The sequence below is a fragment of the Gossypium hirsutum genome, chromosome A09, assembly GCF_007990345.1.
Source record: "Gossypium hirsutum isolate 1008001.06 chromosome A09, Gossypium_hirsutum_v2.1, whole genome shotgun sequence".
Lineage (NCBI taxonomy): Eukaryota > Viridiplantae > Streptophyta > Magnoliopsida > Malvales > Malvaceae > Gossypium > Gossypium hirsutum.
This window is the reverse complement of record NC_053432.1, coordinates 60,206,259-60,230,139: the sequence shown is the minus strand read 5'-3', so window position 1 is coordinate 60,230,139 and position 23,881 is coordinate 60,206,259. Positions and strand designations below refer to the sequence as shown.

At 29.5% G+C, this 23,881-nt stretch overlaps 3 protein-coding genes across 8 annotated transcripts; 1 reads left to right on the top strand and 2 right to left on the bottom strand.

Annotated features, from left to right (window-relative positions):
• Nucleotides 1-1,890: 1,890 nt before the first annotated feature.
• On the top strand, nt 1,891-5,147 carry LOC107890258 (heat stress transcription factor B-2a). Its single transcript, XM_016814736.2, has 2 exons — nt 1,891-2,187; nt 4,703-5,147. Exons 1-2 carry the CDS (start codon nt 1,918-1,920, stop codon nt 5,000-5,002), a joined length of 570 nt encoding a protein of 189 aa, XP_016670225.1. The 5' UTR covers nt 1,891-1,917; the 3' UTR covers nt 5,003-5,147.
• A 901-nt stretch (nt 5,148-6,048) lies between these two features.
• On the bottom strand, nt 6,049-10,243 carry LOC107889004 (putative nuclear RNA export factor SDE5). 4 transcript variants are annotated; one of them, XM_016813292.2, is made up of 12 exons: nt 9,904-10,243; nt 8,622-9,312; nt 8,486-8,511; nt 8,118-8,195; nt 7,963-8,006; nt 7,592-7,875; nt 7,393-7,475; nt 7,209-7,265; nt 6,832-6,899; nt 6,626-6,732; nt 6,480-6,550; nt 6,049-6,406 (listed from the first exon to the last, which is right to left on the bottom strand). In XM_016813292.2, exons 2-12 carry the CDS (start codon nt 9,307-9,309, stop codon nt 6,290-6,292), a joined length of 1,623 nt encoding a protein of 540 aa, XP_016668781.2. In that variant the 5' UTR covers nt 9,310-9,312; nt 9,904-10,243; the 3' UTR covers nt 6,049-6,289. The 4 variants fall into 4 exon arrangements, with proteins under 4 accessions (XP_016668781.2, XP_040932202.1, XP_040932201.1 ...); XM_041076268.1 differs by lacking the exon at nt 9,904-10,243 and adding an exon at nt 9,519-9,636; XM_041076267.1 differs by lacking the exon at nt 9,904-10,243 and adding an exon at nt 9,451-9,554.
• Nucleotides 10,244-17,617: 7,374 nt separating this feature from the next.
• LOC107889003 (E3 ubiquitin-protein ligase AIRP2) lies at nt 17,618-21,075 on the bottom strand. Of its 3 annotated transcripts, none has more exons than XM_016813290.2 (5): nt 20,680-21,075; nt 19,331-19,481; nt 19,183-19,249; nt 18,856-19,090; nt 17,618-18,104 (listed from the first exon to the last, which is right to left on the bottom strand). In XM_016813290.2, the coding sequence occupies exons 1-5, from the start codon at nt 20,757-20,759 to the stop codon at nt 17,894-17,896; spliced, it is 744 nt and encodes a 247-aa protein (XP_016668779.1). In that variant the 5' UTR covers nt 20,760-21,075; the 3' UTR covers nt 17,618-17,893. The 3 variants fall into 3 exon arrangements, with proteins under 3 accessions (XP_016668779.1, XP_016668778.1, XP_040932200.1); XM_016813289.2 differs by having other exon boundaries at nt 19,331-19,487; nt 20,680-21,033; XM_041076266.1 differs by having other exon boundaries at nt 17,618-18,112; nt 20,680-21,027.
• Between the last annotated feature and the right edge of the window lie 2,806 nt (nt 21,076-23,881).

The following is a 23,881-nucleotide window of genomic DNA, read 5'->3' as shown; positions in this document are numbered from 1 at the left end:
TATTTTTTTATAATTTTCAAAAATATATAATTATTTTTTTATAATTTTCTGAATTTTAAAATTTTTGAGGTTTTCAAAAAATTTTATGATTTTTAAGTGATTTTTTTCCCTTGTAGCAGTGTGTCATTAGTTGATTTAATTTTTTTAAAGGAAATTTGGGTTAAGGTAAAAAGGGTTATAGAATGGAAGTACAAATATTAAACTGATAAAAAAACAGCATAAATACCAAAATAATAATTTAGTCATAATGCAAGGACCAAAAGTGGTATTAAGCTAAAATAAAAAAAGATGCAGAAGAAAGAGAAAAACCAAGACGTCAGAAGTTAAGAAGAAGAAAGGGCTGGGGAGTTGCAGTTATTATACTTGGGTTTGAAAATATTACCATAGCTTACAAGTTGCTTTTAAACCCATCTATCTGACTATTTTTTATATCACATAAAAATAGAAAATCTGCGATAATTGACATAACCCAGTAATCTGCTTAAAAATAGGTTGGTTTGGATAATTAAATCTTCATTAATTTTTCTATTTAATGGATGATTTTTGTCATAACTGAAATTTGTACTAATTTGACTTTTCTTCACACATTTAATTGACATAACCCAATAGCCTCCACACGAAAGGACTTCGTCAACCTCAAATATTATTCATTTTGGTCTAAAAATCTAATGATTTTGTCTTACCGGTTCCTAACTTTGTTTATTTGTATCAATTGAAAGTTTTTTATTTTTTTTTTATAAAATACCTTTGAACGGTAGAATCTGTGAACTAAAATTTAAACAATTTTTTTATCTAATTTTTAATATTGACTGTCAAATCAACTTGGTATGTTTTTCTACTCGTTGATAGAAATTGATCCACTATACCGGTTGTTGAAATATTTTGTAACTTTTTAAAGTTAAGTGATCGAAACATATACTTTTTGAATTAGTTTATACGAGCAACTACAAATAATACACATCTTAATAACTATAGTTAGAATTAATCTTTATAAAGTACAATAAAATTGATAATCGGAATAATATTTAAATCTATACCAAAATAAATTAAAAATCAACACATAATATTTAGAGATACTCCAACATCCATCTTATACTATATTTAAATCATTTTCAATATTATTACGAAGATATTTTTATCTCTATATAAAAAAATTATAATTTAAACCTAAAATAATCAAAACCTCAACCTACAACATTCCATGACCAAAAGAAGAAGAAAAAAACAAGATTTCAATTTATTATAAACATCTCAATGGATGTTGTCAAAAATATATATAGAATTAAATCACGTGACAAAATTATATTGTTTTTCAGAATACGGCAGAAAAATAAATACATACGTAAATGAATTAATAATAATAATAATAAAAAGAAGTAAGAAACTTCCAGAAATAGTCAGACTTGACTGCCATTTTTTTTTCTCTCAACTTGTGGGAGGATTTAATTTCTGCATATTATTTAATATTTTATAGCCTAAGATAAATAATTTTCAGTAAATGACCCACAAAACAATATATATTTAATTTTCTCATGAATTCCTCCAAAAAAATTGTAATTTCATAATCAACTAATCGAGTTAATCTAAATTAAAATAATCTTGGATTTTAAATTTATTTTAACTTCGGATCATTTTAATATTTTTGAGGTTAGAATGGATTATGTCATTTTTGAATTTAGGTTAATTTGATAATTTCATAATCAACTATTAATTTTAAATCGAGTTAATCTAAATTAAAATAATCTTGAATTTTAAATTTATTTTAAATTTGGGTCCTTTTAATATTTTTGGGGTCAAAATTAATAAATTTAATAAGAATACATGAGTATAGAGTAAGATATATATAAAAGGAATGTATATTCTGGGAAATAGATTACCGAGATTGAAAAGAAACAAAAGAAAGGAAAAGAAAAAGAAATGGAATTGGAAGATCCTAATTATCAAAATAACAAGAGCAAGAGTCTTGTTACAAAAGGCACAGCTCCATTTTTGTTGAAGACTTATGCTTTATTAGAAGAAGCTGAAGAAGGAGGAGGAGGAGAAAAAGAATACAAGAAAATAGTTTCATGGAATGATGAAGGAAACGGATTCATAGTTTGGTCGCCTACGGATTTCTCGGATTTAACTTTGCCCAGATATTTCAAGCACAACAATTTTTCTAGCTTCATTCGCCAACTTAATACATATGTGAGTTTTTCTTTTTCTTTTTCCTGCAATTATTATTATTATTATTATTATTGCATTAAAAGCCTTTCTAAATATGCAAATAGTTTTCCTGTTTTTGCACTAAAAGCTTCGTTTGATCTTTCAACAATGTTGGGTTTCAGAAAATTAATGTTTATGGCTATTGTTGACTACCTATTTAAATGTGGTTTGATTTCAAATGAGTTCATATTTTGATAGTATGGAAAGCAAATTGCAATTCCAATACCAATCAATCACCGGATCAGGTTTGGTTTGGGTTTATATTTGATATCATCAAGTTCTTTTTATTTGAAATGAACCTCAAGTTTTGTTTAAGTCTATTCCTATTTGTAATTAGTTAATTCAATTTTTTTTAAACATAATATTTTTTAAGTAAACATGATTTGGCGTATACAGCCAACTGATTCAACACTTGGATTACTAAAATGAAAATGAAAGTCAAGTCGGTAGTTTTTATTTTTTATTTTTTAAGGGTAAACTATAAAAATAGTTATTTTTGTTTGCCTCATATTATATTTTAGTCACTTATGTTTGAAATATTACGTTTTAGTCACTTACGTTATTGTTTTGTTACGAAGTGGTCACTCTACCGTCAAGCTCCATTACCTCCCTAACAGTTAAATGGAGAGTGACCAATTCGTAACAAAATGATAAGATAAGTAACTAAAACATAACATTTCAAAATGTAATCTGAGACAAACAAAAGTGACTATTTTTATAGTTTACCATTTTTTTTAATATATATTATTGGGAATGAATCTACTTATACCAATATAAAACTAATATAGGATTGATCACGTTACATTCATATAAATCATACAAGTTAAGTTTAGCACAAAGTAATTCTTTTAACTATTTGTTTTATGTGAAAAAATTTTAATTTTTAAATATATATTAATATAAACAAAATTTTAGATCGATATGATGAAGATATTAGATTGATTAGAAATTTTATATGCATGCAATCACAATTATATTTATAAATTCAATTGTTGGATTGTTAAAATAATAATGATAGAAAAAATTATGAAATAATGTAAAAAAAATTTTACAACGGCGTTGGTGGATTTCTCTCTTGTGTTATTTGTTTAATATTTAATAATTATATATGTTTAATATTTTTTAAATATAAACAACTTATTAACCTATCATATTTTAAATATTTGTATTAAAGTATAAAGGGTGGATTTATTTATAACTTTTTTATAATTAATATTTTAACAAATAATCCAACAATTGAATTTATCACTATAATTGTATTTGTTGTGCATGTTAAATTTCAAATTGATCTAATGTCTCTATCATATTTATCTAAAATTTTGTTTATATTAATATATATTTAACTGTTAAAATTTTTTACATAAAATAAATAGTTAAAAAAATTTCTTTCTTCAAATTTAACATACATGATCTATATGAATAGAACATGAAATTCAATGCTTGAACTATTAAAATATCAATAAAAAATTATAAAATGATATAAAATCTTATTAATTTTACACTTGTGTAAGTGAATCCGTTTTAAAAATATTATACATTTAATTTTGAATAAAATACATCATATATAAAAATAAAATAAAATAAAAAAATAAGTTAGGCTGAGTTTTGGACCTTAACTATTGTAGCCCAATTATCAATATTTTAAATGACATTTTTTTCCCTTAATTTCATTTCTAGATTCTAATTTTTTTAGGCATAAGGTGTAAAAAACTCTCAAGTTAAAAAATAAAAAATAAAAAATTAAGCCATAGTGTTTTTTTTTTGCACTTTATGGGTACTTAAACTTTCAAAATGTATTAAAAAGGCTTTTTTATCATTAATTTTAACAGTTGATCGTTAAAGTTAATTGTCCTTATTTTTTTTACGATTTTTATATTTTTTTCTAATTTTTATAAATTTAAAATTTTTTATTTTTTACTAAATTTTAATAATTTTTATGATTTTTAATAATTTTTTATAATTTTTTTGCCATATTTCAAGTCGAGGTGATGACATAGGGTGACTTTAACTAAAAAAAATAAGAGGCAGTTAACTTTAACGGTCAACTGTTAAAATTAATAGTAAAATGACCTTTTTGATACATTTTGAAAGTTAATCCATAAAGTGCAAAAAAAAAACAAAAGGGTTTAATTGTTTTTCTTTTTGAAAAAGTTTGAGGGGCTTTTTGATACATTTTGAAAGTTCAAGTACTGAATTGAGTGCAAAAAAAAAAGAGTAGGGCCTTAATTGTTTTTTTAAAATGAATTTTGAGGACTTTTTACACCATTAAGCCTATTTTCTATTCAAACCTTTCAAATATCAAGTGAGCTTTTGAACTTGAGTGAGAAGTTTGCTTTTTGAATAGGTTTAACCATGTTATAAGAATTAATTGAACTAAACTCAAAAGTTCGTAAATAATTGCGGATATTGAAATTTTAACTTTCGACTAACTAAATATTACTTTTTAAATATGATTGTATGAATTAATTGAGTTAAAGCTTCGGGAATTTTGAAACAGGGTTTTAAGAAAACATCATCAAAAAGATGGGAATTCAAGCATGAGAAATTCAAGAGAGGATATGAGCATATGTTAGTGGAGATAACAAGGAAGAAAAGTGAGGCAACCACTGCATTTTTGAAGTCTAATTGTGGTGATGAAGATAATATGATGATGAAGAATGGGAATCAACAAACATTGATGGAAGAAAACGAGAATTTAAGGAAAGAAAAAATGGAATTGGAGACCCAAATTGCTCAATTCAAAGCCCTAGAAATCAAGTTGTTGGATTGCATTGCTCAACATATGGGACCAAAATGATTTTCACAACCAAAGGAAGTTGCTTTAGCTTTAATGGTAGATGGGTGAATTTGGTGGTTCTTGTTCATGGGTGCTTGAGAAAAAAAATTGTTAAGGTTTTTTTGTTGAGATCCCAATTATCAGGGTTTAAACTCTGTTGATGTAATTCTTTTTCTCCAATTTGTAAGTTGAAATTGTATAAGAAAATTTTATTTAGGCCGAAAAAAATATTATTTAAGTGAATTAGGTTATGGTTGGATGAAACGGATTTTACTTGTCCAACCCAACTCTGATCCAAAGTTCATCTTGTTGAGAACTTATGGTGAAAGCATGGTCAAAATGAGACCAATACTACAAATGACACAATCAACGTAGTTTGACACCTATTAGTAAGATTGATCAAAGAGTTACAACTAACTAGTTTTGCAATCAATCTGCACTTTTCCTAAATTGGACTAAAACCCAAAAGCTAGCTTTTGAGGATGGAGAGCTTAGCATCCGTATAAACCCCACTAGTAAATCTCTTACTTCCTTATGTAGGATCCAAGTCTCATTAACAATCCACCAAGCTCTGCAGCCCTGGCGCCCATGCGGGTAGGCTTTGCGCTAGCTTAACCTAGCCCTCGGCGAACACTACAATGTCAACGTCACCACCTGCGTTGTATGATTGCAACTGAAAAGCATAATGGCTAACTCAGATACCAATTGATATAAACCTTTGGAGAACCATACCCAAAAAACTAACTATTGAGGTTGGAGAGTCTAAATCCATATAAACCCCGCTAAGAAATCTCTTACCTCGCAATTGGAACATAACAAGTTACTTTGAGAAACTTGTAAAATTTGTTTCAGTTTCCCAATAAACTCATGATTTTCACTTTCAACCGTTTGAATTTTCTCCACTATTACACGATGAGTAGGCATTGTTTCAAACACGAACACAAGCACTCACTCAATGTACCAACTTACAACTTACTACTTTGAGATGCTTTAGTTGTCAATACATCAAAGCATACAATTCAAATATACATAATCATTAACTCAGAATTAAGGGAAACACAAAATAATAAACCCAATATCCAAAAAGGATAATAGTTTTGCGTTCATTTTTTTTACATTAGTTTAACACAAATGTATTTATTGATGACAATAAAATACTTCCAAATACATATAGAGAGAGAGTTTACAACAATGCCAAAACTTGCAAATTTACTTTCACTCTTTAAACTTGAGTTTTTAAAACAATGGTTATTAGTTCATAATTTAAAAAAGTTGAATGGTTTTTTGAGATACCAAATTGAAGCAATGCTAGTTTTTAGCAAAACTCAATCTTTTGGGGTTGATATTATCCAATTGAATCAATATTATCCCTGAAGTTTCTCCTTCACTCCAACTGATTGATTCCTTCTGCAATAGCTTCATCACCTGTAATGAATAATATGGTTAAACTATTCGATTTAAGCCGAGGGTTTAAATCGTCTCATTTAGGTGGTCTTACCAATCGTCTACAAGTGCCTTTTGAGGAGTCTTCTTTGTCGGTATTGATAATGACCTTTAGGTACTTGAAGGCTGATTGTAAAACACAACCGTGAGTAGAACAGTTTAGCTCGAGAGCAGAACCGAATTGGGAGAGTGGTGACTTACATGGGATGCCGGCTAGTGAAGATAAGTGACACTTCAAAAGCTGGATTGCCTCCCTTGTGCCATGATTGTGCAACTCGAGCAACATTTCATCGTCCGTCTCAGTGTTCCTGCGAAATACAATTGGGAAAACGATAATAGAGAGCGAGAGTGAATGAAAGAACCAACAGGATTCTTCTGCAAACATGGTCAAAGAACAAGAAGCTAACCGAGTTTCGAAAATCTTTTGATTGGATTCTTCATCGGCTTGGCGAGCCTTTTCTTGAAAAAATTGTCCCTGCCGCACCAAAGTCCTTCACTGGTGTCATTTAACTTATATATTAACACCCAATTAGCCTAAAACTGAATATCGGAACTCGTATTTTTAAGTTTAAATTAAAAAACAAAGCTCCTGCAGCCAGATACGCATTGCTAACAAAGTTGAAAACCTGACACCAAAGCTTAGCATTGAGAAAACTTCCTTTCACTCGGTTTACTACTCTTTATCTACTTTATCCGTAAGTTCCCAGGAAAAATAGGTCAATTTAACTTGATTCTCGATCCTTTTGGGAGCAAAGAGTATCTATGGAACACACATATATGTTACCTGTTCGAGAAGTTTGTTTGCTTCATCTTGATCCCCCTTAGCAAAAGCATCAACAGCCTGACAAAGAACATAAAGAAGTTAAGAATATAAAAGGGATTGATAATGTATAAACGGCATCGGACATTTGAGAAAAGTGGCATTGTGCAAATACGAAGGACTGACATTTTAAAAACTCAAGACTTACAGCTTTATAGTATTCCTTCATTGTGCCCCTATATTCCTTCACGGCTCTTCGAAGAACCTGGAAACTATCTTCTTCATCTTCATCTGCAAGTAAACATCGAAACAAGATATACTAGAATTCACTTAAAAAAAAGAAACCCAAAGTACTGCAAATTTACTTGGTTACGAAAGTTCGAAGTCAAATGGACAAGAAAATGTACCTTCTTTTTTATCTTTTTGTGAGCAAACTCTATCAACCTTTGGCTCAGCAGTAACATCAATTAGAGGCCTTTCCACGATTTCTCCTAATGCAATAGGCCTTCTTGCTGGCCTCTTTGATCTCCTTGGCAATTCCTTGGATCTCTCAGGCAATTCCTCGGATCTCTCAGGCAATTCCTCAGATCTCTCAGAAGCATCGAACAGAGCAGCCAAGACTTCCTTTTGGAGATCATTTCTGTCCTTCTGTTGTCTTTCTGCTACCTCTGCATTCAAGACTATGTTCATGCTAGAGAGTAAAGCATGGGAAGGTTCGTCAGGTGTTGCAAAATGTGGAACAAACAATATGAACTCAACAAGAATTCATACGACTTACTTTTCTTGTGGAGGTCTACTGGTCCTTAGATGTATATTGTTAGTCTACAAAAACAGAAGAGAAAAAGAAAAAGACATGCATCATCACATTTATTTTAATCTCACAAAGAACAACAATACCAGCTCGTAGCCGGTTTACACAATCACAAGACTAACCCTTTCACTGGACTCCCCAAGAGGTTTTTTCTCTTTGTCCAAACTCACGGCTGACCAGTCAAGAAGCTTCTTCATGCTCTTATAAGTCAAGAGAGAGGAAAGGAATATTCATCAGTTCTAACAAGTTCAAACGTACCACAGTAAATAGAGAAATGTCATTCACAACCGTTAAGAAACCTTCAGGATTATCATGTTCCACAATGTAAACTGCCATTAAAAGGCCAATGAACAATAATAAAATAACAATAGAAACTTCATTTTCCCAAATAATGCACAATAAATTGCACTAACAAAGCTTAGCAAGTGCATATCCATTTAATACGAACTTAAGATTCTCTAAAACGAGGATATTGTCCATAGTTCCATACCTTTTGCATGTTGTATCCACAGCTATCTGCATATTAAAAAACATAAAATTTAGCAGTTAAACAAACGTAATTTTGACTCAAAATTCAATTAACAATCATATATGATTTTGTATGAATTTGAAAGATGTTGGTTTACTGAGAACTTCTCGAATCACGTCCCTTTCCAATCGAAGTCCCTCTCCTAGCATCTTGAAAAGAAAATCTTCCATATCCTTGTGCATACGGTCCTCGTTCTGACTACTGGGTTCGAGTTCTTCACCCCAAAACAGAGACATTGGCATCTCCTTTGAGTCCACTTTCATAGGTTTGGTTCCTGGATACGAACCATTAGCCAAAGGGACAGATTTCATATACCCCTTTCCTAGCATGCTCGAAACAGTGCCTCCTGAAACCGGTCTCGCCTTTTGCTTCGGAGATCTTAAACCCCCATTTTCTTGACAAGAACGTTGAAAACTATTACAACAAGATGATTCCATGGGTTCATCCTTTTTCCTCTTGCCACTACATTCATCAGTAGCGGCTGAAACCGGTTGATCTGCCGTAAAAACCTCACTTGCTTGTGAATTATTTTGTGAACTTTTAACATAACTTGATCCCGAAGTTTCATTGTTTTTCACCTCATTGTTAGATTGATCAGTGGCAACTAAAGGAAGGATCCCCAGCATTTCACATAGAATTAAACCAGCCAAACCCGGATTCCGGCCGGCCTCACAGTAAGCAGAAGCGATGTCATTAAGAGAAACAAGGGATCCGAAAGCATCAAGCAAACTGTTCAATGCCTCCTCCTCATCATTTTGCAATCCATTTAAGCTAGAAACCTCCATTTACTGGAAATAAGAAAGGATTCAATGTACAATTTAAGGAACAAATGACAAGATTTATATATTTAAACAAAGAATTTGCATCCATGATCAGCATTAGAACATTATAGAAAAGAACATGGATTTGAAACAAACATGAATTACCGAAATCACCAGAAAAGTAAAATCAAAACATAGAAAAAAAAAATTTTTTAAAAAAGGAAACAGATAACCCTTTTCTTTAAGTTAATAGTTAGCCATTGATATAATGCCAAGTTCATCTTAACCGTAACCCAACACAACTTTGATTGTTCCACTGTACTTTTCTTTAGGACAATCATACAAAATGCATGCAAGAAAGATTCCGTCTTTGAAGCATAAATGAAGTAACTTTGTTTCGTTCATGGTAACATCTTAATGGCTACACTAAATGGAAAAAGCATGAAATCATGAAATTAAAATATTTCATTAACAACTAATAAGAAATTGAAAAAAAAAAAAACAAGAACCCATTTCAGATAAAAGAGAAAATATTTTAAAATTCAAATCAAAACCGCTATTTAACAACAAGATGAACAAAAAAAAAAAGAGAGAGAGAGAGAGTTTTAAAGAACTTACCAAAGGGTTTTTGGAGGAAGCTAATTGAAATTCTTGTGAATTATTTATAGAGAACTTAACAATTAAAAAGAAGAAGAAAAAGCAAGCGAAGGGGAAAGAGAATAAAAGGATTTTGGCGCTCTGAATAACTTGGCTCCACAGCTTGCTTTGATACTTTGTTTGAAAATGTGGGTATTATATACTAAAATAGGTTCGTAATTTGGATTATTTGTTTTGATTTTTTAATCTTCCTTTCAACCCAATTCCTCCTTTAATAAGTTGTCGAAACTTTGCCCAGAAAGCTTCATTTTCATCCAAATTATTAGAGCTCACTCCTTCCTTTGCAAGTTTTCAGAAAATGGAGGTGCTTTTAGCCGCTAAGATCAGTTGATGTATAATTAATGCTTTTGGTCCCTCTATTATGCAAAAAATTTATGCTAGTCCTTATACTTTGATGTGTGATGTGATAATTTGATACTCTAATTTTTATGAGTTACTTAAAATTACTGATTTTGTTATAACATTATAGTTTTTTCATAAATAATTTCTTATAATTTTTTTTATAAAATTACTGATTTTTTTTAACAAAATTGCTAAACTCTCTTGAGTTACTGAGTAGAAGTGTTCAAACTTCGGTTAAAAACGAACTCATCGACCAAATCGATCTAATTCGATTAATCAGTCGGTGGCTGAACTTAATTTGGTCAGAGGTCGATTAATAAGTTTTTAGAATTTCGATTATCGATTAATTCGATTCGAAATAGGATAATTAACCAAATTAACCAAACTTAATAATTATATTTTTCTAGAATTAATGCCTATGTCCAAATTGTTATAGCTATTTTCAATTAAGTGTTGATGTGAATTATTTTGTAATAATACCTTAAAGCATAAGTTTATTGAATTAAGTAGTTTGATATCATTAACATTTCGCCTGACATGTAAATGTCTAAAAGATATTTCCGATTAGTGTTTTATCCAAAATTGTGAATAGTTTAGACTAAAAAGATTAAATGATATTAAATTAAAATATAAAGATAAAATTATAAACTTTTACATAATAGAGGGAGGAAAATTAAATTATACCATTTACTTCTTTTTAAAAAGGACCACTGTAAAATATGGATAAATAATGTCGGAACAACATACCCTTTTCGCTTCGGTAAATCATTTTGATTTTTCCATGTTTTTTTAAATATTATATGTAAATATATATCAATTACATGTATATATATAAAAATATAATTATATACAAATATAATTCTTAATTCTTAATTTTTAATTTAATTTAGTAATTTAATTAAATTATTATATTTTACTTTTAATCTTAAGGGTTCCACTAAAAACTAAGTATTTTCAAAAAAAATTAAAATTAAGTGCTAACCACTAAATTGTAATAATTGTTTTTTTTATTATTTTCACCATGTTTTACTTTTGGATTGTTACAGGTGAGAGCAAAATTATTCTTTAAAATTGCTAAAAATTATAAAATATTTTAAAATTATTAAAGCTTACAAAAATATAAAAAAGTGTAGAAAACATGATAAAAATATTTTAAAATAAAAATAAAAAATATGTAAAAATTTGTAGGAAAAAATATATAAAAATTATTAAATTTTATGAAAAATAATATAAATTTTAAATAATTTTTTAAACTTATGGAAATAATAATTTGAAACTTAAATTTTGAAACAAAAAATAGTTGTGGAACTGGTATGGACTATATTCTTTTGACATCCTACTAGAAGAAATTCAAATTTTATTATCCAAGTTCTTTGACAAATTCCAACTAGAACTGGACCAAAAACACATCTGAACAATCCATTTCTTCTCAAAATTGTATATTTCTTAACTTATTTTCTGGAATTATTCTTATGGGAATCCTATTATTAGTTCAGAATTTTAGAACGAAATAATAGGACAAATTTAATGATGACAAATATAATTTCAATTATTTGGATGATTATTTCAATAAATACCCAAGATTATGTAAGTCCGCTATCTCGGATCAAACTACATCAAAGTTCCTTTAAGCCAAATCAACTGCCAATTCAATCTTGGCTCAGACCAAAACCAAGAAGGAATACAAAAAACTAATAACCGAAATGCTTAGCTCCATAAATTCTAACTCAAAATATGGGAAATCCTTAACATTTTTTATCAAAACAGTGGATCTTGCAGATGATGTAACAGTTCGATTTTAGTTAAATCAGAACAGTGGTTTTGAAACCAAAAATTCGAAGTCGTAAAATTATTCTAATATTATATTTGGTATTTATAACATGTGAATATATATGTGAAAATTTCGTGAGCTAATTTTATCGTTTAATAGCTCAATTTGAGAAAAAAGACTTAATCGCGTAGAATGCAAAAGTTACATTCTATACGATAAAGGTGTCTATTTACTATGGCTTATTAAATTTGAAGTCCTTATGTTGTAAATAGACCATTGATAGTGGGAATGGACATAAATGGTCTTATATTTAATGTTTTAAAATGGTTTTAATTAAGGCTAAATTGGTAATTTGGTTATTAATGTATAATTAAGTAAAAAAAATCAAATATGGTTCCATTATCATCTTTTCATGGCTGAATGAAGCAAAGAAGAAGATAAAAATAGGGTTTAAAATTTTGGCACTTGCATAGCTTAATTAAGGTATGTTTTGAGCTCGGTTTTTTATGATTTTTATGTTTTTGTGATCGTTGCTTCGTGTTCTAGCTAGCTCATGCCCTAATTTTTGAATTGGTTGATGATTTTGGAAGTTTTCATTGATGAATTCATGTGATTTATGATGTTTGATGATGAATTATGAAAGCTTGGTGTTTGATATACATGTTTTGTAAAGTGATTTTGAGTAAAAATGTTAATTAGGGATTAAATTGAGAAAATGTGAAATTTGTGGTTAAATGTGTGAAAAATTGATAAATATGGGTTTCTAGGGAGCTATAGAGAATTCGGCTAAGCATGGGCTATATTGAATTTTGTGTATTTATGAAATAGGGACTAAATTGTAAGAAATGTGAAAGTTTAGTGCCAAAGTGTAAATTCGTTTAAATATATTTCTATGGATGAAATTGAAAGATAATGTGATTAAATGGGTTGAATTGTTATAATATAGATCAAGAAAAGAAGAATCCGGACTTAGATCGAGGCAAGAACAAAGTACTCGACTAATCGACTAGTTTCATCGTTTTTACGTCCGAGGTAAGTTCGTACGTGATAAACATTGTTACAATTATGTTTTTAATGCTTTAATATTGCATAAATTGTATATATGCAACTATGATTGTGCACGACGACAAATTGACTATGTTTGGCACTTAGTGTACGATTTGAGATAGCTTCGGCTATATATATATATAAAGCACTTAGTGTGCGAATTGGAATAGCTTCGACTATATGTGGCACTGAGTGTGAGATACCGAGATAGTTTCGGTTCAATGTGATGGCACTAAGTGTGTGATATCGTTATAGCTTCGGCTAATCATTTTTGCACTAAGTGTGCGAGTTCTTAGAGTATTGATAGATTTTTGAATTATTTAACGTATTAAACAAAGAGGTGAGAATGAAATAAATAAATATGGCAAAGTATAGGTACGTACAATACCTATGTGGTAGTTGATACTATGTCTATGAAACTTGATGGATTTGTATATATATATGATAAATAGTCATGGACTAGAATCAAATGATGATATGAGACTTACTAAGTGTTTATTAATTGATAATTTGTATATTATGAACTGTTGAGTAGATATTTAGTACGAACTTCCTAAGCTATGAAGCTTACTGTGTGTTATTTGTCTTTGTTTTACAAAGTATCGAAGCTAGCTTGGACTCGGGGATCGTCGAGAAACGTCATCACACTATCAATCATTTCTTTAGTACTTTTGAAGCATTGTATGTATAGTATATGACATCTATAGGCTAGTGTCACTACGGTACATTTTATGTTATGAAATTATAGCTATGTGATTTGGCTTGTATATGGTAAAGTTGTAGGATGTGAGTTTTGCTTATATAATGTGCTTGTACATGCTATGTGGTGTGAATGGTATACCTTGTGAGTTTGGCATAGTATGGTATGGTTTATGGATGATGAATTACTATGTTTTGAAGCATAAAATAGATGGTAAGTTGATTATGAAAGGCATATAGAATTTAAGGTTGTTGCTTATTATTGTGGCATGATTTTGGTTGTGAACTTGAGTAATGAAATGGTTGATTAGGAAATGGCATGAAATGTATGTGAATTGGTATGTTTTGGCTACCTATATATTTATTGAAATGATATCATGTTGATGGCTAGGTGTGCATGAGAAAAGGGTGGTAAATTGGCTTTGCAAATGGCCTATTTTTGTCCACATAGGCAGAGACACAGGCGTGTGTCTCAGCCATGTGCGACACATGGTCATGTTACACGGTCGTGTGTCCCTTGGGGTACCCTTTCGAATTAAGGTAGTATACCCTATAATTTTGACACAGCTTAGACACACGGGCGTGTCTACTGGCCGTGTGAGACACACAGGCTGGCACATGAGCATGTGGCCAGCCGTGACCCAAGTCAATAACCTCCCTGATTTTCCCACGGCCTGTGCCACGGGCTTGTTTCCTTACACGGCCTATTCACATGGGCCTATGACCCTTAAATCAAAGAAAATTTTCTAAGTTTCCAAAAGTTTACAAATGTTATCGGTTTAGTCTCGAACCACTTTTAAGCATGTTTTAAGGTCTCTTAGGACCTTATAAGGGACAAAGTGATTAAGATGGATGGATTTTAATTATGAGTGCACAAATGTATGATTTATGTTATGGTTGTTCGGTAACGTCTCGTAACCCTATTCCGGCGACGAATACGGGTTAGGGGTGTTACAGATGACACCACCATAATTATAACAATCACCAAAACATAAAATAAAAAATGAACAGGTGAACAAGAGTAATTCTCTAACAAAAGAAGACAAACATCAATAGTAAAGGTGAACAGGAATGATTCAATAATGATTCTTTGCCAAAAACAATAAAAAATGAACAGTAAATATTATTTGAGATTAACAAGAATGATTCCTTGCCAAAAGTGGACAGACATCAACAGTAATTCTAAGTTTTAAAAATCTTCAAATTTATTTTCAATATTTTTGAGTTTTGGTTCAACTGTCTTTATTAATGTATTATTATTTTTGTTGAATACTGATACATAGTTCGGTTAGCCATGGGTTAGGCGCATTAAGGATAGAGTATATCCCTGTAGGCAATGGTAGTAATTCTGAAATTTTGATAGTAGAACCCCCATAAGAAATACGAAAACAAAAAGATGTTTCATTTCCTTAGGAGAACCAATTCTTCTCCAAGCTTTACCTCCAACCAATCTTAAGAATCTGATCAAACCTCAAATAATACAGTTAATCAACAAAAAGAACATTATGAAAATATTCTCCAAAGATTTGATAATTGAACTTTTTTAAGAGCTTTAACAAACCAAATTTATAAGAAATCAACTTTTGAAACTTTAAATGCTTTTTGTAGTTATTTCAAAAAAATAAAATAAAAAAGTTTACCTATCCAAAAAGATTACGAAACCATCTGATTATTATATAGAATTGTCATTAATAAATTTAAAGAGCAAATTTATAAATATATCAATTTTAGATTAATTTAACTCAACATCTAACCAAAACCAATACAGATAGATATATTTATATAAAATTATAAAAATATAAAAATATTTAAAAATGTTAAAAATGTAAAAAAAAATTACAAAATATTATAAAAAATAGTAAAATTATAAAACAAACTAAAAATATATAAAAAGTTATAAGCCAAAATTTTCTCATTTCCAACAAATAAAAATATAACATTTTCTAAAAATAAAATGGAAGTTATGAGTAACTGAAATGGAGAGTGGATCACTGACTTTAATAGGTTATTGGATAACTATTCAGTGTTCGAAGCTAAATTGTGGGGCATATTAGATGAGTAAGATATATTAATTGATCGAGCTTTTGACAATGTATTGATCCAGACAGACAACTTGGAAGTGGTTACGATCATCTAGAAAAGTCTTATAGTAGAGTCCAATTTAGATCTGATCTCAGCTATTATATGAGATTCACCATTAGAATATTTGTCACATACCTAGGTAAAAGAATCAAGCAAGTTGGCTCACTTGAGAATTCAAGATCTACTGACTTTTGAAATATCCTCATTTGGGAATTTGAATTTGTCTATATAAATTGTGTCAGTGTAATTTCTTTTTCATCACCAAAAGAAAAAATAAAAATAAAAATTATAAAAAATTATTTGATCCCTCAAACTATTTGTTTCTTAGCCACCACATGAGAAAACTCTAATTGATCCATCCCTCCTTTGGTCTTTGTTGTGTTCGCCCATCCTAAATCTCTCCAAAGCCTGCACCTCTTTTGTCTATTTCCACATCATTCACTGGCATTCTCCCTCCCACTATCGTTCATACCTCTTAACCACCATGAATATCGACGACGAAAATGTTACCACAAACAACAATAATGGCAGCATTTTTAGCTCGGTTTTCGTCATTTATTTTTGGTGATTTCTATGATGATGAAATGATAATTGCGAAGGGATTATATATAAATAGGTTTCTCAAAAAAAAAAAAAAGTGATGAGCAATGAAAGCAATGTGTTTTGAGATGTAAATTAAAGTGTTGAAACGAGTTGAGGGGAAAAGTAACAATCGAGGCTATATATGAATTGTAATTTTTTTATATATTTGCAATAATTTTCCACAATTTTCTATGTATATATAATTTTTTTATTTTTATAATTTTTAAATAATTTTAAAAAGAAAAGACTTTTTTTCACAAGACACAATTCTAGTGTGACTAGAGGTGAAAATAACCCAAAATGCTTTTAACAGTCAACCATTAAAATTAACAAACAAATGATTTAATTGATGAAAAATTAAACCTTATTTTTAAATTTAATTATAAAAAATATTAATTATGATAAAAGATGTTAAAAATTGAATTAAAATATTAAAATAAGGACATGTCAAATTACAAACTAGTATGGACTAAAATAGATTGAAAACATGTGTATTAATATTTTAATCAAGATTGAATTTACATTACTTAATATCTATATTTATCAATTACACAAGAAATTATTTTATAAATACTTTCCACCACATTAATCATAGTCTTGCCCAATTAAAAAAGGACGTATCATCTTTTATTTGAAAGTACAAATGATGTGGAAAAGAAAGATGATATATCATTTTTTAATTAAACGAAACCATAAATAATATGATAAAAATGACCCATAAAATAATTTTTTCAATACCGATAAATCTCAAAACAACACCAATTACTATGAAAGGAAGAAATTAATTTGTAAAATAAAAATTAAAACATTTAAGTAAAAAGGTAACCGATTAAATGTAGTTTAATCCAATGAAAAAGATTTAATACACAAAACATATTTTTAATGCATTAAACTTTCGTTATTTGAATGAAATTAATATAAATAAAGTATTATTTAATCCTGAATTTAATAACTTCTTTTCACTTTTATCCTAAAACTCTTTTTTATCAACATTAGTCTAAAAGCTTGATAATTTTTTCTAAAAGATATGATGCCATGATTACCTCATCACCACCTTTGGACTTGAATTAATTTTTCAAATTCAAGACAAAATTGACAAAAAATCAAAACAAGAAAAAGAGCATAACCCCAAATATAAAAAAAAGCCATATATAAGATTAGAAAATGATATTTATCATATCAAGCATCAGGCTATACAAGCATGTACAAATGTAGTAAATACAACTTTGAAGGGCTCCTCCTATATGAACTACCTCAACTTCAGCACCAGCCCCACAATAACTTTGGGCATGGAATCCACTGCAGCAGTAGCTAAACCTAACTACATTTTTCCAGAACCAAGTGATTCGGACTTTTATGTAATTGAGAGAAATCATCGACCAGAAAATACTTCGACCGCAGATAAGGTATATATTAGAATGTACTTGATCACCTTAGGTGGGAATCGTAAGTATCAAAAATGGTATCAGGGACAATTAGTGGCAACTTATCTATATACAGGAAAAGCCTTCTAAGGTTCTCCCTTGTCACGGTGGCCATGTCAATTATATTCCGGCTGTCGGTAAATACCCAGAGATCCCCGGAGTTTACTCTCTTTAGACTGTCACGACAGAAAGGGCATGACTGTGATCTAGTCCGCCTGCAATTCTTTGCAATGAAAGTATCATGAGAAAAAAATAATAATAAAATAAACCTGAGATTCAGTGAGTGAGAAATTAGCACTTATATTGGACGTGTTCAAAACATGTCACGGTTTGAATGACTAGTCACGATTTTAAGACTGCTTATAGATGAACCATCCATTGACAATCTCTAAACACGAGATGGACTGAAAAGGGTTATAAGGATTCCGAAAGGAAAACGGCAGACAACATTGCAAAGTTATCAAAGATAAAATTACCGGATTGCATATTACAAGGACCAACACTTTTCAGCTCTTCTCTGCTGTTTGGAGCTTTGATCGGGAAACTATATGAAGAAAACTGGAAACCAAGCTAGAACATTTACTCGGTTATTTTTTAAGAACACCATCTGAGTTAGATTCAATGGTGCCCCTTCGGTTTAAAGGTGTAGCAACCAGTCAACAATCCCTCTCTAGTTGAACCAAAAAAATAGATGCATAAGTTTTACTTAAGTGGTAAAGCAATTTGCTTAACTCAAGACAACTACCGAATGATGACATCAACAGTTCTTAAAACCCGATATAGAGTTCAAAAAAAAGCATGAAGCTGAAGTAAGGACCCGATAAAAAACCCAAAAACAATCAAAAGCAACTAAGTCAATACTGGATGACATGTACAGTTGTAAGGAAAACATCATCGTCGGTATAAAAAAATCAACGGCTAATGAGAGAGGGATAAGGGGATCAAGTGAAGGGGGAGGAAGAATACCATTCACGGTAACATTTCAAGCACATGGCATGACTGCAGTTCGGTAGCACAATTTTACCATTCAACTCCATGCATATTCCACATTCTTCTTCTCTTTCAACATCAACATCAATAAGCTGTCTATACTCCTCGTCTTCATTTCTTCGGTACCTTTCCATGCACACTGCTTTCTGTTTTTTATCTTCGGTATCAGTGACACCCCTCTGAAGTTGCAGTAAAGAGGGATAGATAACAGCTGGATACAGAAAACATGGAAGCATTAGAATAGCTCGAAATAAGAACTATAGTTTATAAGTGTAACAAAACATACAAATTGAGAATAGATACCATAGAACTCCCTTATGCTTGCTTTCCTTTCATGTGTAGACATGGTGGTAGTACCATCAACATAAACCTGCACAATATGACAATGATGAAGAAACAGCTAATTTTCACTATTACAACAAGAGCTAAACACGAAGTAACAAAATATAACCTTGTAAATTAAGATTCTTAACAGCCCGAGTGCACCTGCAAGGTGACAGTCAGTCCACTGCACCAAGAATAGGAAGAGGTGTGCAGCCGGACTGTATGACATTCTCATTTGAAGGCATTCACCGTCATATTCCCTTGGAAAATCAGAAGCCCTGCACCTTGCATTACACGATGGCCATTTACACAGGATGAGAAGAACATAATGATGATATTAAGCAATAAGAATCTAAAAATACTCATCAACAAACACAACTACAACAACAATGGTTTCATCCGGCAGTACACTTCTGTCCAACTATTCAAGTTCAAAGGAACCGTATTAGTTACTTGTAAGACCCCGGTTTCAGCAACCACAGAGAAATGTATACTTTATCTTCTAGCTGTTTAAGATATGCCGGAACTTAACTAACCGTTGTTATAACCATAGAACTTACTGAATTACTCAATTGACAAGCAATTTACATCAACTATACCGACCAGTACAACAAAGAACAACTCCAAAAAAGAAGAAATGTTACAAATGTACAAGAATCAAATCACTAAATTCATGCATTAAATGAGCTGGGACCAGTAATTGATGATTATTGGATCTTCATACTGATATTGTAGTGATCAAAGGATATAATATTGAAAGCAGTACAATCAAGTGGAACCCATTGACCACGTGAAGTTAGATGGATAAAGAAAAAGATAAAAAATCTATAAAGATAACGAAAATTATCCTCACAAACATGCAATCTCTGAAAAGAAACATTGCACTGTTTTGTTACTCTATTTTAACATTACCAAAATAAAAGATTATATAAAAAAAAATGGCACTCATAACTAAGAAATATAGTGTCCAATTGGGGAAAATAAGTGCCAGATAAAGAAATTGAACTCAACCTATCATATAACTAGAAATATTAAACGCATTACTCACTTAAAATAAGCTGGAAGATATAACTTCATCAAAAAGGTACTATATCTAAAAAAAAAACATAATTAAGCTCAATTGACACTGTTTCAACTACAATTTAAGGGTTTAGAAACTGTGTCCTCCCCTCGGGGAAAAAAAAAATCAAGTGTCTTTCAATATCTTCAAGAACTTAAAAAATTATTGATATCCAAATTTTTCCTTGGGAAAAGATTAAAAGAAAATGATCTGAATTATGAGACCCAAAGTTAAAATGTCAAAATTAAAAGAAAAAAAAAAAGAAGAAAATTCTCTGGGTTTTTGGGAAAAAAGTTTCAAACTTGATGAACTGTAGCATACATTCCAAAGTCCAAACACAAACTTTAAAAAAAAACATAAAAAAATTCAAAAACCCCAAAATGAAAATGGTATTTAAAAAAAAAAAGAAGACTTACAGAGTATTGGCATGTTGAATATCAGCTTCAAGTACTTTAAGAGAGTCCTTGAAAGACTTTCGCATGGAACCTATATACATCTCTCTTCCCCCACCCAAAAAAACCCCCAAAATTCCCCCAAAAAATCAAAACCCCACAAAAGAAAAAACCCTAATTTCCTTCTTCTTCTTTTTTTGAAAGAGAGAATCTATGTGTGTGTTTTTTTTTTGGCTATATTTTTTTTTTTTGTTGTATCTCTTAGTGACAGAGAAGAGGCCTCTGTATATCCCTGGCTTTTGGTGGGGGTGGTTGTAGGTGCCGGTGACAGTGGCATTTGTATTTGAAAGTGAAGGCAATGTGTTAAAAGGTGATACGTGGATAATGGTCTGTCGTGGAGCGTTTAAAACTATATGCTATGTTACTGTAGGTATTTTTAACTTTTTTAAAGGCTCACTAATAGCCTTCATTTATTATTTTAATTTTTATTTTATATAAATAATTGGCGCATTGATACCAAACTTACCAGAATTGAATTCCATTCCATCCCACCTTTAAATCCATCATTGCAACTTCAATTTGTTCCATCTTTTTTATTTATTTTATTTTTAATTGATAAAAAATAAAAAATAAAAAAAATATTCAATCTTTTTAACTATGATTTTGTAAATCTATTTTTTTATTTTTAAAACAATTGAATCATCAAATTTAACTGATTGAATCAAAAATAAAAAATTCAACTGATTCAATTATTAATTTAATTTTTATAACATTAATTGATAGTATCCATTACTAATTTTTAAAAACAAATAATTCATTTTTAATGATGTGAATTTTGGAATGAATTATTTAATTCAATAATTATATATAAAATTATGCTGTCTTATTAGATGCATTCATGAGTTAAATTAAATTATTTCAGCCTAAATTTAGTTTAATTTGCTCAAATAATATGTTTTATGAATAATAAAATTAATTTTTTAATATTTATATATTTTTATAATTAAATTTAAATAAAAATAATTTTAAAATTATTTAACTTTGATTTGACCCAAACCAACCAGAATCAAAATTAAAACATCATTACTCAAAATCCGACCCAAAACAAGTCTAACCAATCTAGCGAAACAGTCCACCCGACAAATGAACTAGTATAACGTCTTAAAGGCATTTATTTTTATTTAATACTATAAAAAAATGAAATATTGAACGCCTATCAAAACTTTTTAATAAATTAATTTTATTTCTAAATAATTTAATTTATTTATAATAGTATTAGTATGGATTATTTTTATTTATAATATTATTATACATCAAGTTATGGTTTTAGTCATTCTTTTATACAATATTAGGATATTTTAATCATTTTATTATACTTAAATTTAAGATTGATTTGATATAGTTTAATTTAATATTTTATTTTTATAAAACCATTACCTAATCAAATAATTAAATACAGTTAATTATTCCGATTAAAAAATACGAATATAAATTTCTGAAAAAACCATATTAATTGAAATAATTAACTTCATTAATTAATAGTATTACCCGACGAACTAAATTGCCATTTTAGTATTTATAGAGAAAGGCACCATTTTAGTAATTATGAATAATTGTGGGGCCCTTTGAAAAAAGTAAATTAAAGCGAGGGGTCGTGAATGTGACGCCTCTTATCCGATATGGAAATCTCCAAAATATCCCTATCTAGTTAATCGGGCGTGCCATTTTGTGAATTTTTTGGTCGACATGAAATATGGATATAATAGTAAAATGAAAATGATATAAAATATTATCGAACTAAATTAAATATTAATTATTAAGGTATACGTGTACATAAATTCATTTTAAGGTTTTTATTTTTTATTCTTTTTCTATTCTTAGAATTTTCTTTTTGTGGTTTTTTGTCAATTTGTCTGCCACCTTTCACTTTTGCTTTCGGTAGCTTTCCTTATACGCATTCCTCCAATATTTTGAACTTTTTTTATTTTTTTTTATTTTTTTCAATATATTCTCTAGCTTTCATCTAATTTTAAAAACTATAAAATAGTTATTAAATTATTTAAAAATTATCATTTAAGATATTAAATTGTTCAAAAAGTTTTATTTAATTTACTAAATTGTTAACTTTTTTTTAAAAAATTTGGATAACGAACTTTAAGGAATGACTCAGCAATTACTACAATGGATTAGTACTAAATGTGGGTTTAGAAAAAATGTTGGAAGGGCCAAATTCATATTATAAATTTTTAAAAAGTCAAATTGTAATTTTATTATATATTAATTTATGATTTCAACATTTTCTAAATGGACTAAACAATTTTTTTTTATTTTTTGAGAGCCAAAATGCAATATTTACCATATATAAATTTATTATTTAATAATATATAAAGGAAATTTTCAATTGTCCATTTTTTTCTTTTGGAAGGGTCAAGGCCCCGCTTACCCATTTGCATTTGCCCTTGATCAGTATGTGCTGCCTATGGAAATCAACCCTATATACCTTCACCAAGGTATATAAGTTATGCAACAAAACCTAACTCAGTTGTAGAGTATGTTTATGATAAGTTGTAGAGTATGTTTATGATGAATGATAATCATCTTATCGAGATAGTTGAAATATGTCATTAGTGATATGTGTATAGATGGGATGAAATTTATTAAATTCAATTTACCAAAGTTGTTAATTTTCAAGTTTAGGAAATCAGTAGACTTGTGATGACTTTTTGGATGGAATCCAGGTATTTCTGAGTCAAGATGTCTTCATGGAGTTCGAAGATCTATCTCATAACTTTAAAACGCATTTTGAATCACTCTATTTTGAGTTTGGGAGCTCAAGTTGTGACTGTTTTAAAAAAGATTGTACGAGCAAAATTTCTGGACGTAATTATGACGGGAATTATGAGTTTAAGGCTTTTAATTTGAGTTTAAATCATACTTGGTTCGAGTTTTGGACTTAATTTTTATTATATATGAGCCCAATATTGTATTTATCAACTCTAATTATTTAATTATTTTATTATTCCAAATTTTTAATAATTAATAAGTAGTTTAAGTTATATGTCAACAAGAAAGTTTGGTTTAAAACTACTACTTGTTTAGATTAATTAAAGTTTTAGTATAATTAAGAGTTTTATTTAAATTAATTAGAGTTTAAGTTATACGCTTTTGCATTGTACATAGAGGTGTCCATGGGTCGGGTCAAATTCAGGCCAGGCTCAACCAAAAT